The sequence below is a fragment of the Gouania willdenowi genome, chromosome 9 (genome assembly GCF_900634775.1).
Source record: "Gouania willdenowi chromosome 9, fGouWil2.1, whole genome shotgun sequence".
NCBI lineage: Eukaryota > Metazoa > Chordata > Actinopteri > Blenniiformes > Gobiesocidae > Gouania > Gouania willdenowi.
Window position 1 is genome coordinate 36250532 of NC_041052.1, and position 18337 is coordinate 36268868.

The following is an 18337-nucleotide window of genomic DNA, read 5'->3' on the forward strand; positions in this document are numbered from 1 at the left end:
TTGGGGTTATTCAGTATAAAGGCCTCTGTCTCTGACACATTCTCCTTTCTGTCACTTTCACTGTGAAAGAGCTGTTCCATGCCATGTAGCAAGAGCTAACAGACGGTCAAGTTTTGCACAGCTAAAACAACTTGGGGTCAAATTGACCCCAAAGGAACACCAATGCGTTCAATATGTGTTCAGCACTTTGAAAAAAATAATCATCTTGATAATGGTATGCTTAGCTACTTGTATCTATCAAAATAAGAAAAGTCATGAAACATGAAGCATATTTTTTTTAAATAATAAACATTAAATGGGGTCAAATTGACTCCAAGGATAATAGGAGGGTTAATGTGTGGAATGCAGTGTTCAATGACTGTTGGTGCTTTTCTTCCAGGCGAACAAGCGCAGGTCCAGGTGTTTGGGAAGGTGTACAACATTCCTAGAAAGCAGGCCACATACGGGGATGCAGGTGTGACATACACTTACTCTGGAGTGACACGCGTCGCCTCTCCATGGACGCCGACCTTGAGAAATATTCGGGATAAAGTCACAAATACAACAGGACGGATATTCAACTTTGTCCTGATCAACAGGTGAGAAATTGTAACACTGGATGTACAGAGGATGACAAAGTATTTATGGGGTGCGTATGCTTAAATAAACTGCAACTATTTCTAACATTTAGCAACAAACCCTGTTTAAAAACCGTACGTGTTTTTTTTTTTTTTTAACTACTTTTGACCAGATTTACAGCGATATTTGTGATGTTTTTGTCCAAGTAAAAATACAATGTCAATGTTAAATCTAAATATTAAATATTAAATCTATATCTATATGTTGTATATAAATGTAAATGCTAAATCTAAATGTTAAATCTAATTCTAATTGATAAATCTAAATGTTAAATCTAATTCTAATTGATAAATCTAAGTGTTAAAATCTGAATGTTACATATAAATGTGAAATGTTAAATCTAAATGTCACAAGTGAAACTAAATATTTAGCTAATATGCAAATTCACTGAAAGTACCAAAAAAAAAGCTCATTGACACGAACGAACATTTAACATTTAGATTCAGATTTAATATTTAACATTTAGATTTAACATTGACACATTTTACTAGGAAAAAATATCACAATATTCAAAAGTATTGCTGTAAATCTGGTCAAAAGTAAAACGTAAAAAAAATTCCCATGTTTTTTTAAACGTGGTTTGTTGCAAAATGTTGTAAAAAGTTTCTGTTTATTTTAGCATTGTCGCTAAATGGTGCTGTTTATTTTAGCATATGCAACTTTACAATCCGCGTCCCATAAGTACTCACCGTATTATCAGTGTTATTTTAACAGCAAATTTTTATTTAGTTTTAGTTACAGTCTTCTGACTAAAATGCTACTTAATTTTAGTCAAAATTTAGTCATCAAGGCCCAGTTTTTGAAAAGGTTTAATCCGGATAAAATTTATCCGGTTTTAGTAATCCCTTTTTTTTTTTTGGCAATCCATGATTAAGTAATCATCTTACATTTGAAACGTTTTTTCAAATCAACATCAGGTTGGATTAATGTGATCCGGATACAAACTTTTCAGGATCACCAAATCTGGATAACCAGTGCTCATCTTAGTTTGATGGAGGGTGCTTCAAGCCTTTTGGAGACCCTGACCAACCAGAACCAGAACCAGAACCAGAACCAGAACCAGAACCTGCAAACAGGATGTGCAACAAAAGACGCAATGTGTTAGAGCCTATTTTCTGATTTGGATTTCAAAAACCAGTGATGCCATTGCTTTATTATCCTGTTTTATCATTGTATGCATCACTAAAAAAATAATCTAAAAACAGAACAGCAATATTTTTGATGGTACTGAATATACATCAATTAGTAATTGTAAAGGGGATTTTTTTAATTATCGATATCGGGACATATTGCAATGTATATTGTATTCTTTAGCATCGTGATATATTGTGACATCCAATTCGTATCGTCAGATTCATGGTAATGTACGGTACACTCTTTGTAACGAGTTCTCCCATAGAAATGTAGTGGAGTAAAAAGTACAATATTGGTCTTTTAAATGTAGTGAGGTAAAAGTAATAAGTACTCCCTAAAAATAATGCTCAAGTAAAGTACTGACACATGAAAATGCTGTACTGTGTTGTCGTACAGTGCTTCTCAAACTTTTTTGGGTGTTCCCCACTTTAATTGAAGGTTGAACCTTCAAGCCCCACCTGCGACCATTGCCAACCAAATCATTCTGACAAATAAAATGGTCACACTTATTGAATTCACAGAACAAGTAACGTCATATGTCATAATGAATCAAAAATTCAAAAACTGAATTCAACTAATAACCTGCATAAAAAGCAAGTGCAGTAGTCAAAAATACAGGAAATAATAATAATAATAATAACAATCTGTGGCAAAAAGCTCAAGAAAACAAAAAATGAACTTCAGTACATGTATGACTAAACTAACAGGGAACGTCATGTTTCATAATGCAAGTAACATTATTTATGAATAACATAAAACTCAGAAACTAGAATAAACTACCTGAAAACCAAATTTAAAAGTGTTAGTTAACGACTAATAGTTAATTAGTCAAAAATACAGGAAATAAAGGAACTTTGTTTGCACTCTGTGGCAAAAAGCTTAAGAAAACCAATAAATGAAATTATTTTTTTCCAATCATTTTAAACAATTAATATTGCACTTTCGTTACACTTTAGTTTCGTTATCTAATGTCGTCTAAGAATTTAATGCTCTTTTAATTTCTGCTACATCTTTAGGCTTCTCATTATTACTTTCTTTGTGTGTTGGTGATTTGTTTAATGTTATTGATCTCAGAATAATATTTGTCATGAAATTGAAAAGTTTGTCGCACCCCACCTGTCATACCTCGCCACACACTTTGAGAAGCACTGCTGTAGTAAATGTACTTCTTTACTGTGTTCGTGTGACTGGTTAAGAAGTTTCCAAAACTTGAAATTTTATACATGAGGTTGACATGATGCTGTCATTAGCATGAATAAGGTGTCATGAAGGCTGTCACCAGGGTTGGGGTCAATTATTATTGTAATTTCATAATTGATCATTATTTACAATTATTGCGTGAATGGAATTGTGATTTTAAAAATCTGTTGCTGTCGTAATCGTAATTAAATTGTGATTGAGTTCAGATAATTGACTTTGTAACTGTAATTGTCATTAAAAATTCTATAAAAATTGTCAATTATAATTGAACGCAAAACTGAGGAACCACGTTACAGTTCTATGTACAGTTCTACACATATGTAGTTAACAATTATTAAGCTTTCCCACATTTTATTATTTAAACAAACTTGAAATCAATACAAAAAAAGGCTCAGACGCATACATTAAAAATGATAAAACCTACATTTTCATTGATTAGGAAGCCTAATAAGGTAACCATTAGATAGGAAAGAAATTAGATGATAGATATTTGTTTTTAGTGTATTTTACAGCTGATTTAGGACCCGTTATTATAACGGAAGGTTGCTAACAGAAGAAGAGGAAGGTTGGTGATGCTTTGGAGCTATGTTGGCATTTTTGGGGTTAGGTGGAGGGTAACGATGACTCTTAATGACAGCCTTCATGACACCTTATTAATGCTAATGACAGGTGGCATGTCATAATAATGACAGTGTAATGTCAGCCTTTATGTATAAAACTAAAGTGTTACCAAAGTTTCACCACTCAGTGATTTTCTCTGATCCAGGTACAAAGATGGGCGGGACCACATGGGTGAGCATCGAGATGATGAGAGGGAACTGGACCCGCTCTGGCCCATTGCCTCCGTCTCTTTGGGAGCAACGCGAGACTTTATCTTCAGACACAGAGATGCTCGAGGAAAGCAGAGCAACAGACGGATCCAACCCGTGAAGCTGGAGCTAGCTAACGGTAGCCTGCTCCTCATGAACCCGCCCACAAACAGCATGTGGTACCACAGCCTTCCTATTCGCAAGAAGGTCATCAGGCCTCGGATCAACCTCACCTTCAGACGCATCAAGCTCATCAATGAACCCAAAAGCTAGATTGAATCCCTATAAATTTAAGAATGGAAGTTTGTCAGATTTCTTTTCTTTTCTAGTGACTTCTTCTCAAAAGTTTATTTTTTCTGAACTGATGAGATGAATGAAAGTTTAAAAAAAAATGATAAATTGGCATCGTTTTTCTGTTTTTATAGGAAATATTTTTCAGTTTATGGAAGCTTATTGCATTCACTGAAAATAAAGTTCTGGTTTTTTCTGAAGTGATGATAGAAAAAAGTTATGAAATAAATAAAAATTGGCCCAGTTTTTCGGTTTTTATAGGAAATATTTTTCAGTTTAGATCTCAACTAAAAAAAACCCCCAAAAAGGTTTCCCATAAAAATATCTAATCAATTCAGGAAAACCGAAAAATATTTCCCATGAAATTATCTCATTAATTCAGAAAAACAGAAAAATATTTCCTATAAAATGTATTTCATCAATTCAGAAAAAAAACCATTTCCAATAAAATATATCTCATCAATTCAGAAAAACCGAAAATGATTTCCCATAAAAATAACTCAATAATTCCTATAAAAACAGAAAAACTGAGCCAAATATATTTATTTACTTATTTTCATCTTTAATTCAGAAAAACCAAAACTTTTTTCTTCAGTGAATGCGATACCCATCTGAAAGGTTCCTTCAGAAAAAGTTGATTTTGTTTTGTTTCAGGTAAAAAAATACTTCAAATTAGAACTTTATTCTTTAATTCAAAAGATTTACAGATTGCACAAAATGATCTCACATAAACATTCCTCCGTACAAACATTAACCAAGTTCACACCAAGCCTTTGGAATAACAACCTTTTTTTTGGTGATGTGGGAAATCAGTTACACATGAATAAAACATTTCACATTTCCTGCCTGTCGTTTTCGTCTTTGTGGCTGCTGTGCAGGTTCCACATTAGCGGTAGCACTCATGGTTTTAGTTATTGTTTATTTAAAAATGTTAATCTCAAAAGACAACATGGCACTTGAACTTTGGAAAAATATCAAAATATGAATTTGAGTTGCTTATTAGCGGTGAGAGCACTTTCTAATACACACCTTGGGCTCACTGTAAGGAATGATGAGGAGTAAAGGAGCTATGGAATCACATTCAGGTTGAGCTTTTTAAAATGCAATAAACAGCAGGCTGACCGAGTGCTGAGTCATTGCAACTGTGTCATCAAAGTACAACATGGCTCTTAAAAATCATTGTATCATAGATTAATAACAAAGCCAGTATTTCTCTAAGTAACACAGACAGTATCTGGCTACACAGCTTCCACTCCATGAATAAAAGTCATTTTCTTGATCCCAGTCATCAAATAAATCCTGTGAGCTGGTAATCTATGGAAAAGTGTCCACACCACACATCCATGTCTGAGCTCCAACAGGTCCCACTATTGTAGCTCCTGTTAGTTTACAAGCTGAACAGCAGCAGGCTTCTTAGGTCGTCTGGTTCCTGGTTACTCCTCGTTGCACAGAGAGAGGCTGAGCCTTCTGACCCTCTCATAGAAGAGCATGTAAGCGTTGGAGGACAGCACCTCATGCAGGCTGGCTTTACGCACCGAGTCGTCCGACACCCAAAGCCACTGAGGGCTGAAGGGGGACGAGCAGCGCGGCGAGGCTGGACTGCGGCGGTACGTGATGAAGTGTCCCGAGTGCATGTCGCCGTGGTGCACGAGCACAGCTGTGAGCTGGAAGAGGTATTCAGCAGAGCTGCAACCACAGGCACACAATAGAATGTTTTATCAACGGAAAGTCAATTACAATTACTACATTTCAATTACAATTAATCACAATTACTGAGCCCGAAATAAATAACCTAATAAAAGTTAACCTTCCTCTTGTGTTAGCTTTCTGTTAGCATCTCTTATGATAAAGGGTCCTAAATCAGGTGTAAAATACACTAAAAACACATTATCATCTTATTTCTTTCCTATCTATTGGTTACCCTGTTAGGCTTCCTAATCAATAAAAATATAGGTTTTAATATTTTAAATGGTAAAATGTGGAAAAGCTTGATATGAAACATATTTTAATAACAGTTAACTACATATGTGTAGAACTGCACACAGAGCTGTAACATTTTTATAGAATTTTCATGGCATTTACAATTACAAAGTAAATTATCTAAACTCAATTACAATTTAATTACAATTACGACAGCAAAATATTTTTTTAAATAACAATTACAATTGCACCATAATTGTAATTAATGATCAATTACACGATTGAAGTAATAACTGACCCCAACCCTGCTGTACACCCACGAGAGTCTGTGTGTGGTTTGGTACCTGTAGTCACATGTGAAGCCAAGCTGGGATTTCTCACACAGAGACTGAGGAAAAACAGACGAGCAGCTCCCGTTGGAAAAAGGTCTGTTGTTGTTATGATGCCGAGCGTCTGCAAGAGAAATCATCATAGCTGTAAAGTGCACGAGCAGCAGCTGACAGAGGTCGAAGCAGAGCCATGACACGCCTTCACGGGATCCTTCCCACCTGTGCCGTTGGGGGTCGGCCTTTCACTGCAGTCGTCCAGGGTTTGTGTTGTCACGGCTGTGGGAGCAGGTTTTAGCCGCTGGCTTCTCTGTGCACGCGTGCTGTGTTTGTAGCGGTCCATTGAAAGATACTCTGAGAACTGCACGTGCTCCTGCCGTTTGATGGGCGTTCCTTCACTGGACCATGTCAGTCTTTGTAGGTGGATGCAGAGACACTGGGGGAGCTAATGGATGAGAGCTGTGGTTTACTTTCTTTATTCTCACTCATTTTTCCTCATCCCAGACTGATAAAAATAATTATTTTACTTTGCAACATATGAGACAAAGAAAACAGCACGATACACCGACAGGACATTTACAAATATTTGTGTATACAACACACAATGGCCCTCATTTATCAACCTTGCATGAAAACGTGTGCCAATTTGAGTTCAAGGACCAACATGTGATTTATGAAGCATTCATATCCTCATACATACGCATAGATACATACGCCCAAAAACGTGCGTACGTCGAAACCACTGCAAAATCCTGATGTTCAGAAACTGGAGTGAGCGTGGAAATGTGCGGTGTTTCACGTCAAGTCCTGAGGTGGCGTACGTACGTTTCTACATAGTTGATGACTTAAATTCTAAGGATATATTAGGCACACTACCAAACTAATATAATACATTCACACATGAACCTCTGAGCTGCTGTTGACCTGTATCATTTACACATTTTTTGGGAGTAACAGTTTTTATTTTATTTCCATCCATCTAATCCATGTCATCCACATGTTGTTCACGACCTGTCAAAGCTCTGTAGCTGGGATCTACTACAGGTGATACCAGCCGTCCTCCGAGTAACACACACATTTACAGCAGGTCTGAACACTTCAACACTTCCAGCCCAGCCATCATTAGCACGCACGCACGCACGCGCGCGCGCACACACACACACACACACACACACACACACACACACACACACACACACACACCACACACAACACACACACACACACACACACACACACACACACACACACACACACACACACACACACACACACACACACACACACACACACACACACACACACACACACACACACACACACACACACACACACACGCACGCTTTTTACACTGAGTAACATGTTACGCATTCACAGCCTGTTTGATGCTCAGATGGAGGACAGCGAGACAAACATTAAGCCTGATGTGCGAAATCAGAACGTCATATTTTGCGATTACCATTATTATCATCATCATTATTAGTAGTACTAGTAAAGCATTTTCCATCACTTCCTTAATCCGCTTCCCACTTCTTAACACACCCACAGTCAAGTGTGAATTACCTTGTTACCCCCTTAAATATTCCTGTTTCGGAGGCCCCGCCCACTGAGGTGAAACAAAAAAAAAACTTTTCCAAAATGAAAATCGACATCCTCACAGCTGAGGTGGAGCAAAACAAAGATGTGTTTTCTGAACGTATGAAAATTTGACCTAAAGGAGCTATTTTAAAGGGATCCTCCACTGTTTTTACAAATATGGCCTAAGACCTTTGAAATGTCCTTATTAGAAGATCTATGCCTAACAAAATGCATTATTTTGCATCATTATTAATTTTTGAAAATGGGACAACTTTATCGTTTTAGAGCCCGTGCACCGCTATGTTGAAATAACGCCAATCGTCCCTTTTATTCCATTGAAAGTTCAATAGGAGGTGAAGCATTCAGGAACATTTAGCAGCTTTTTCAGTCAAAATGACAACTTGTGCTGCATTGGGTTGCTCTAACAATCAGTAATAGTTTAAGAAGTCGATGTAAACCTCTTTTGTTTACCGAAATTTGATAAACAAAATCCGTGAGCCGTAAAAATCTGTGACCGCAGGGGGCGACAGTTCCAACTCTGCTGTTTCGTAGACAGCGTGAAGAAGAGTAAAGTAGTCCCATTTTTCAAAGTTATTAAAACAAATATGATGCAAAATAATTTGTTTTGTTAGGCAAAGATCTTCTAATAAGGACATTTCAAGGTTTTAGGCCACATTTGTAAAAACAGTGGAGGATCCCTTTAAACGCTCTGTGGTAGAGGATCAGCTACCAAGCAGGTGACGTCTGCCCCCCTGTGTGTGCCGAGAACAACTTTACAACAGAGATCCTGGAGAGACACATGAAAATATGACGTTTATATCGACCTCAGTTATCTGTACTCTTTACGGAATAAATATCACATTAAAATAAATGAAAAATAACTAAATGTTTATTTTGTTTAATTTGTTGTATTTATTTTGATCTGTTCTTAATGTGTCTGCTTATGCTTAAATGACAGCTGAGGTTAGTTTAATAATTATTTTTCGACTCAATCATATTTTCTGTGCTGCACCACAAATCCACACACACTGATTTGCGTACACGAGGTCAGACCTGACTTGAGATCTGAACATAGCGTGCACTCACGTCAAGATTGATAAACACCGAAGCGTACGTGAATATAGTCGAACACACGTCATACGCACAGATCTGAACGCACGAACGGTTGATAAATGAAGGCCAATGTGTGTGTGCGTGTGTGTGTGTGGCAGGAGGGAAAGGGGAAATGAAAAAAGTAATATAATTTATTCATTACAGACAGAAGAATGTCTCTTTGCTTCTTTCGTTTTGTTGCATTTTTTCATTGGTTTTGTTTTTTCTTTTGGAATTGAAATAGCTTGTTTATGTGTGAAATAAAAATTTACATAACATAAGTGATAATTGTGGTGCCATCAATAAAGGAAGAAAAATTAAAAGAAAAAACGAATGAATGAAAGAAAAATACATACAGAAATAATTACAATAATAAAAAGAAAAAAGAGAAACCACCCAAAAAACCCAACAGCAACAGAGAAGTCCATATTTACCTGGGAGGTCCACACTTTTAATGTGAACGGCCCCCCACCCAATAAGCTGTTTCATAAGGGTGATAACATTTCAAATGTTCAATATTTAGCCTTCATTGAAATGATAAACACTCTTACCTTGCCCAGTTTAAGCTGCTTAACAAAGGTCGTCCTCTGACTTTCTAAAACTTGGCCATTTTTGGTTGTGTCTTGGTGAAGCTGCGGAAAAGCAATCGGAGATTAAAAAATCTAAAAATATACTCTATAAATAAAAACAAGCAAATCCCTAAAGAATGAAATGGTCCCGCTTAGAGTTACCTGCGTGCAGTTTCCACATTCCACTTCTTTTATGGTTTCTGAGGAAATAAAATGCTGAAGACACTGATCTAGAGAAATCGATCGACCCTGAGAACACAGATGAAGTAAATTAACAATAAACTAAAAGAATAGAAGTAAATAAATGAGCAATATTAATGTGTTATTATTATGCGTTTTCTTTTTGTCAGCCTACGTACCCACTGAAGTAAGGGGATTGACAAAGAAAGGCTTTCAAAGGAGTCGTAGCGCACAGGACTCTGTAAGATGCAAAGCAGAAGCAAAGGGTCACCTCTACAAAACGATGAGACAAGTCAGCCGTACTCGTCAAAAAACAAGCTCTCACTTGTAATTCGCAGCGCTTGCAGGACATGTTGCTGGTTAAACGACCGTGAAAAGGATGCTGGAACTTCCACAAACTTGGAATGGGATGGAGAGGAGCTGCCAAACGAGGAACGTAAGCAGGAATTCAAATCAAACTCTTTTTTTAATTTTATTTCACCTTGCCAGCTGTGTGAAGACTTCCTAACCTCGACTTCTGCAGGTCATCGTTTTCTCATCCTGATCAGGTACATTCTGCCACCGAGGAAGCAAACATAAATACAAACATAATCAATGAGAATCCAAATGAAAAATAAAACGCTGTAGAAACCTCCAAATCTTTGCAGGTTAAAAAATTATCATACAGATACACTATGAATGTTACGCGTATGCTGTTAAACAAACTTTTTCTCAGTTTGCATTGTTATTTATTAATTCAGAATAATGTTGATCGAGCAACCATTCTCAATGTGTCGTTCTTTTAGTTTCACTTTTGTTTCTCGTAGCCTAGTAGCCTCTTTTCCTTTGATTTACATTCAAACCTTGTGATATTTGAGATTATATCAGCGGAAAGTGTTATAAATGTGCTTTTAGTAGTCCATTTTTAAAAATGTATAGGTTTTTCACCACGGCAGATGTCACTAACCTTCTCCGCTGTTGGATTATCACATCACCTAGTGGAAGTGCATCTGACTGTCAAAACAACGTGATCACCTTTACCTAACTCCTTCAGGAAGTCTCCTAACTCCATTCCTTAACCCTGTGACGTCATCCACAGTGTTAAGGAGAAGTGGATAGGAAAGGAGATAGGAAGGACTATTTCGACGCAGCCTTAGTCAATGGCCAGTGTTTAGATGTGGTTCAAAAATGTAAGTATCTTGGAGCAATATTCAAGGCACATAATTATGAAATACACTTCCAAAAAACATCAAAAACTGTGGCAATTACCCAACCTTCAAAAACGTTGTCAAAAATAGGTTGAAAACAAACCAGTCATACACCCATAGTTAATGTTCTACTTCTTTCTTGGGCTCTTTTAACTCCTGACTGTTGTTTTTTTTTTTATTGCAAATTGTATATGTGGTATAGTGTTTCCTGTTGTCAGTCAGGTTTAATGCTTGTCTCAATGTGCCATGTTGCTTAACTGTGTTATATCACGTTTTTACTTGCCCTACGACAGACTTCCTCAAAGTGTGGTCCCCGGACCACTGGTGGTCTGTGAGTGACCCCGAGTGGTCCACGAGGTGACAAGTGACATATTATATTTTAAAATTAATATGTCAAGTGTTTTCATTTCAGTGTTTCTCAAACTGCCTGTGACATATGTGTTGTTTTCAATATCAAATAAACTAGCATTTAAAATGACTAAATGTTTTTTTGTGGCATTGTGCAGTGAACCGGTTTGCGACACCGCAACCAGTTCACGTCAAACTAAGTGTGACCCTGCTGCCATAACTGTGCTTCATATTGCTTCATTGAGGGATGGGTTAAATCCAAAGAATATTACTGTACAAGCTGTGTGACAAAAATAAATTAATTGTATCTTTGGTAAAACTGTCATTTTATGTTTTAATTTGTGAACTGAAGTTGGCATATTGTTTTGAGTTAGGTGGTCCGTGGTCTGAAAAAGTTTGAGAAACACTGCCCTAGGACAACGGATGAAATTTAGCTTTTGCGCTAACTCAGGCATATTTATGTTGACGCTGTTTGCCGACATATTAATTAATATGTACTGTCTTAATTCAAATTAAAGTAAATGATTCATGTGAGTCAGAATAACCTCAAGACACTGCATGTCAAACAAATGAGTGACTTTGGGCTGATGGTCCCGCTCCTCCTCCAGAGAAGACGTCAAGACGTGAAAAAGTTCATGAGCATCCTTGATCAACAAAAAAAGAAAAACAACAGATTTATTATGATTGAAAGAAAAGCTGAAGTTTCAAGAATCTGTAAAAAAAAAAAAAAAAAAACCCCGACCTGCTCTTCAAAGGAGCTGATGTGCCAGCGATACAGTCTGAGAACATCCAGCAGACATCCAGCATCCAGTGCATCGTCCTCCACAGGCTCATCACTGGACAGAGCTATCAGAGCACGACACAGGCTGAGTCTGAGCAACAAATACCATCACACTGACTAGTTTATCACAATCAAAGTTCATTCTGTTGACTAAACATTTTCATCATAGTTTTGGTTGACTACATTTTATTAAGAGACAATAACAAGACTATAACTAATTCCAAAAATACATGTGAACGAAAACTATCAAAAATATATAGTTTTTAACTAATAATAAAAACTATAATGTTCACACATGACCATCACATGTGAACATCTTCACATGCGTGGAGAAGGCGGGACAAGCCGGTAAGTGACCCAAAAGGAAGTAAGCTGATTGTGTTTGTGTTCATGGTAATCAAATCTTTGAAAAAACCTTTAAGCTTTATATTTTAGCCGACTATGTCTGTTAAAACAGTGGTTCTCAACCTTTTCAGCCGCGACCCCCAAAATAAAAGTTCCAGAGACCAGGGAGCCCCACTGTACCTGAAGGTGGTTGAACACAGACATGAACATTGAAGAACAGTCATGTGGAAAAGGCGGTGAAATGGGATTTTAAAAAACACAGAAATATGTTAAAAGTTGCAAATTAGAGTGGACAAAAACAGTGTCAAAATTGGCTTAAAGGTGGCATAAATGGGGTGGGGGTGTTGGGGTAACGTAATTAAAAAAGTAGGGATTATTAGTTAAAATTGGGAAATAATGGGCATAACAAATCGTGAATGTGGTTAAATTGGGAAAAAAAAAGGTGAAAAGAGGTTAAAAGTGACAATAATGGGTCAACATGTGCAACAATAGGTGGGAAAAGTGGTGTAAAGGGTTTATAAGTGCCAAAAGTGTCTTGGAAGTGGAAAAAAATGTGAAGAAAAAACATTGAAATTTGATGGAGAAGTGGCAGAAATGAGAGTATTGAAGCAAAAATGCATTAAAATGATTACAAATATGGCAAGAAAAAGTGATGAAAATAGGTTAAAATATGGAAAGTTTGGTGTAGTTGTAAAACATGGGTAAAAATAAGCAAAAATGTGCTCAACTTGTTCAGAAAATATTCTTAGCTTCTTTCAGGCATCTGACGAGTGACGACCCCCTCTCAGTGTCTCGCCACCCAAAATGGGTCAAGGTTGAGAACCCCTGTGTTAGAGATATATTCGACTATAATATTACATTCATTTAGTTGACTAATACTAGACAATAACAGCAATAGTCCTGATGAATATGATTTGACTAAAACCAAGTTGCATTTTAGTCAAAAGACGACGACTAAAGCTAAACTAAAATTTGCAGTGAAAATGACCACTGATAGTCAAAAGTACCCTTAAGGAGCTGAAGCAAAGTTGTGGATAGTTGGTTATTTCTTGACGACTGAATCGTAGGCAAACGTGAAACTTTCTCCAGCCACCTGATGAAGGACGGACACGCTGCCAAGCCCTGGAGCAGAGAGTTCAGGAAGCATGTGTTGCCTAAGTTCAGCAGACCTGGAACCATACCTGTAAGGACAGGACACGCATGACCATCCAGAGTCACCATCGCATCATCAGGACTCATTTTCTAGCCAGACAACATGGAATGCTATCTTCACACGTCTATGGCAGACACTAGCTGCATTTCCATCACCCTTGGAAATGCGCAAAATCTAAATAGTGCAATAAAAACTGGTAATGGAAACACTCTATCACTTAAAATGTTTTACGCTTTCATGAGGAGGTTTTTCAGACATTTCAATATTGAAATGTATCGTAAAAGTGCAACGGGAAACACTTTTTCTGCAATTACACATCACAGGACGTATTGTAACTGGTCACATGACCACTTCTCTCTGAGTAAACATGGTGCGGTACGTGTGTAGAGAAGAGGCGTCCCAGACATTTCTTAGCATAATACTTATAACTTATTGCTGCCACATTAGACCAGTGTTGTTCAACCTTTTTTGAGGAAAGGTACATCTTTTCATTGAAAAAATGGTACACTACCAACAAAAAATGTAAAAAGAAAATTACATTTTGTAGCCTAGATCAGTGGTTCTCAAACTTTTTTGGCTCAAGTACCCCCTTTCTCTTATTTCCGAATAAGACGTGACAGTTTGCTTAAAAAAACTGTTTCCTATTTAAAAACAACTGCAGAGAATAATAATGCAATAAATGAATGATAACACGCATTTTAAAAATTTAAATGATCTCATTTTGTAAAGAAGTAAAACATTCTTTTTCTAGAATTAGTTTATGATCACGTTTATACTCAGATATATACATTTTTGTTACTGTAAGTCAGTTGAACTAGATTTATATTTCACAAAGTGAAAGTGTAGAAATGCTGTAGTTTAAGATTGTGTGTTGTTTAAATTTAAAAAGAAAAAAAGAAAAAGAAAGAATAATAATTAAAAGATTTCAAAAATCCATTTTAATTTTTCAGGCGACCCCATTTAAACTCCAGGCAACCCCACATGCGATACCGACTCGAAAGTTGAAAAATAGATTATAAATAGAATGGATTTATTTCTATAGTTTAGATCGTTTCCGCTCATCTCACACCTGGTGTGGGACCAACACTGACACTTTATTTTCCTCTCTCATTAAATATTAGAACTACAATTGAACTTCATTCTGTTAAATATTGTTTTGATTTATATAATGTATGTTATATATATATTATTTTTTTATAATGTATAATATATAAATATTAAATGATTATGTCTGTGCGCTTTGAGAGGAGCTCATGGTAGACAGCAAACAACAAAGGAATGCAGAGTGTTACAATAACTACCCATTCTAAGTAGTTAATAGATCCTTAATAAACTGTTAGTTAATGAGATATAAATTGTTGAATATTTGCTAACAGTTTGTTAAGGATTTATAGCTGTATCTTATAGATAGCCAATAGATAACTTACAGGCTGTTAGTTATAAATTATATGATAACTTTATGTCAATAATGTATAATTACCTTGTAAATTAGTAATAGATCATGAATAAGCCATTAGTAAACTAACTTGTTAAATATCAGTTATACGTTATTTAGACGTTATTCTAAAGTTGCAACTATTCCTCATTTACTTTTGTATATAAAGTTATATAAGTTGGTCAAGAACTACAGTTACATCTGTACCATTCAAATTCTATTAAATCATACAATGTGTTTATTTGGATATTTTTTAATATTCTGTCTCTCACAGTTTAAGTGTACATATGATCAAAATTACAGACCTCTCCAGTCTTTGGAAGAGGGAAAACTTGCAAAATCAGCAGTGTATCAAATACTTATTTCCCCCACTATAGTTATAAATCCATTAGCTATATATAATACACAGTTATAAATCCTTATCAAAATGTTAGTAAATGTTCAACTAATTAACTAACAGTTTATTAATGATCTATCAACTACTTATGACAAATAGTTATTATGAAGTGTTACCCATCTTCCTGCAGGGAAGTGTCGCGGGATGAGATTTCACAGAAGTTATGACAACTTTCAGTGGAAACACGTTCAAATCACAATTGTACTTTGTCGAAACTTTAAAAATATCAGAATCAAGAAATAAGGAAATAAAATAAATAAATAAATAAATATCGCTTTTATTTTGTGAAAAACTGGAATGGAAACGCAGCTAGTGAGACTTTGCTCAGCCTTGCATTACAGTGTCACAATCTTACCTCTCTTCCTCTTCTTTCTATCCGTGATGGGACCCCACAAAACGTAAACTCCTGCAGCAACCACAGCAGCAATCCCTCCAATGACACCCCAGTTTTTTATCATCTTGTTTCTGAAAGAGACAGAGTGTAAATGGGTGTTTTTTTTAATCATAAAGCTGTGAGATTTCATCTGAGAACAGCACAGATATCACACACACAACATTAATGACAGTCTTAGTGACATTTCAGCTTCTACAGTGTAGGCGTGGGTTATATATCAAGTTTTCCATTTTTGCGATATAAAAAATTACAATATCACCTACATCAATATATAATATTTATATACATATTTTATAGCTTATTTTGTATCAAAGTACTCATTTTAGGAGTCACTGCTTTCATTACATCTCAGAACAGCATGAAAACGGAGCGCTGCTCTTGCTGGCTGCTCCCCAGTATTCCCGTACCTGTCCCCCATGTGATATGTTATTGTCCTTCATGTTTCTTGGTCGGGATGTAACTGAAACTGAATTTCCCCTCGGGGATTAATAAAGTATAATCAATCAAAAGCTCAGTTAGATGGATTACTGAGTGCGTCCTAACCCAGACCTTCACCTAAACAAGCCACACTACAGAACTAACTCACACGTGCTGTCCCTTACAGGAGAAAAAGGCAAAAGTGGCTCATATTGGACAGCTGTTTGTTAATAAATGTCCCATTGTGTATTTGTTTCATTCTTTTGCTTATTTTGTTGTTCTTTTGTGCATTTTTCCGGTAATCTTGGATGTCTTTCTGAGTCGTTTTGTGTATTTTCTGGTATGTATGTTCTTTAATTTTTGTTGTCCCATTGTGTTCTCCTTTTGTCATTTGTTGTTTATTTGTGTTCTTTTGTGTATTTATGTTGTCTTTTTCTGCATTTTTGTTTTTCTTTTTGTGTCTTTATGTTTTTGTTTTGTGCATTTCTCCATTTGTTTCTACATTTTTGTTGAATTTTTTTGTGCATTTTTGCTGTCCCATTGTTTATTTTTGTTGTCCCATTGTGCATTTATTTTCTGCTGTTGTGTATTTTCTTGTCCTATTAAGTATTTTGTGCTGTTCTTTTGTTTATTTCTCTGCTAATTTCAGTTTTTTAAGTCATTTTGTGTATTTTTTTGCTGACATTTGTGCATTTGCTTTTGGGGCTGCTAGTTATCATGTTTGTGAAGTTATTTCTTTATTTTTACCAATATTAAAAGGATCATAGCGTTAATTTAGCCTGTGTGGTGTTTTTCATCATGTTGACCCATTATTGTCACTTGTAACCTCTTTTCACATATAAAGAAAAAATTGCTTCTTTTTTTTTTTTTTTTTTTTTTTAGAAAAAGCCTTTTTTTTCTCATAGTAAAATAGAAAACTCGATATATCTTGAAAAACGATATATTGCCCAGTTCTACCTACAAACCTGTAAAATATCGGACGAATGAAAAAATAAGCGTAAAAAGCAACAGAAGGACGTTGTTGTGGCTGTGACGCTGTTGCCGTTCGTCTCTGTGAGAGTATTTAGCCATGGAGCTAATAATAGCAGCTAGCATTAGGCTAACATCTAAGAACAGTTTAACTGGTACCAAATTAAAAAGGAGTCAATAAAGCGCAGAGCTGCCATCAATGTGTCACCCTGAGCCTCCGTCACAACCAAACCGAACCGTTTGAGTCCAACAAACTGCGGTGTCATGACCCCCGCGCCTGCCGCTGTGTGCTAAAAGCAGGAGCTAATGCTGTCTGAGATGCTAAAGCTATCTGCCAGGGCAAGGCTTTTACCTGACCACGGATCCGGTGCCAAAAAACTCCCCGACGAGCTTATTTGAGCTCTCCGGTCGGTACCATAACATCCTGAGAGACGCTGGTGTGTTTACGACGGAGCGATGTTACACCGTCAATGCTCCGGGTAACCCGGACACTAAACAAAGACGTTCCATGGCATAAAGCATTTATTTTTATTTTTGATTGAACAAGTTCAGATACAAACAAAAAGGCACCTTTCACATTAATACAGATTATAGAACTGTACCCCAAGGTAATACTATGCAATCTGTAAAGCTGTTCCTGAGTACGTACAATTAATTCAAGCAGGGCACTCAGTGAAGAGATGTTAAAATAATATGTTTAATCTAAGAGTAATGTTAGAGTTTTGAGATACTCTCATGTTCAGTGCCTGAGATTGCATACAGAGAGACATAGTCAGAGGTTTTTCTTTGCTCAATCAATTAATCAATTTGTTACATTTGAACAGAAATGAATCAACAACAATATCAAGTCAATAGTAGAACCTGGGCCTCGAACGTCATTCTCTCAGCATTTTTATTCTATGTTGTTCTCTAGTGTTTCTCCTTTCATAGCTGGCACATGTGTCTTCTTTTGTTATGATACGTTAGACATTAGTGATTGTCAGGGTCAAACATGAGCTCATCAAAGATAAAGATGTACACAAATGATATAGGTCAAAGCATAGATTTCAAAAGTTTATATTTAACAGTATTCCTTTATTTAGAAGATATTTTACAATTAGAAATCAGATGATCAATTTATTGTAGTTAGTTTAGGATTACATTTACTGCTGAAACAAAACTCAGACTGTGATTATTTTACAGAGACTGAATTAA

General features: G+C 36.2%; 2 protein-coding genes across 5 annotated transcripts in view; one reads left to right on the forward strand and one right to left on the reverse strand.

The window, feature by feature from the left end:
* The window catches only part of alkbh2 (alkB homolog 2, alpha-ketoglutarate dependent dioxygenase), a 7903-nt gene extending 3112 nt beyond the window's left edge, over window positions 1-4791 (forward strand). For all 3 annotated transcript variants that reach the window (XM_028456472.1, XM_028456473.1, XM_028456471.1), the window contains exons 3-4: window positions 380-578; window positions 3719-4791. In XM_028456472.1, coding sequence (XP_028312273.1) covers window positions 380-578; window positions 3719-4034 — 515 coding nt within the window. In that variant the 3' untranslated portion in view covers window positions 4035-4791. The remainder of the gene's footprint in view (window positions 1-379; window positions 579-3718) is intronic.
* Window positions 4719-17623, reverse strand: usp30 (ubiquitin specific peptidase 30). 2 transcript variants are annotated; one of them, XM_028456467.1, is made up of 13 exons: window positions 17496-17623; window positions 15719-15828; window positions 13386-13559; window positions 11995-12098; window positions 11798-11896; window positions 10227-10272; window positions 10043-10137; window positions 9897-9956; window positions 9700-9786; window positions 9520-9600; window positions 6521-6743; window positions 6317-6425; window positions 4721-5738 (listed from the first exon to the last, which is right to left on the reverse strand). In XM_028456467.1, exons 1-13 carry the CDS (start codon window positions 17564-17566, stop codon window positions 5486-5488), a joined length of 1512 nt encoding a protein of 503 aa, XP_028312268.1. In that variant the 5' UTR covers window positions 17567-17623; the 3' UTR covers window positions 4721-5485. The 2 variants fall into 2 exon arrangements, with proteins under 2 accessions (XP_028312269.1, XP_028312268.1); XM_028456468.1 differs by lacking the exon at window positions 13386-13559 and having other exon boundaries at window positions 4719-5738.
* Between the last annotated feature and the right edge of the window lie 714 nt (window positions 17624-18337).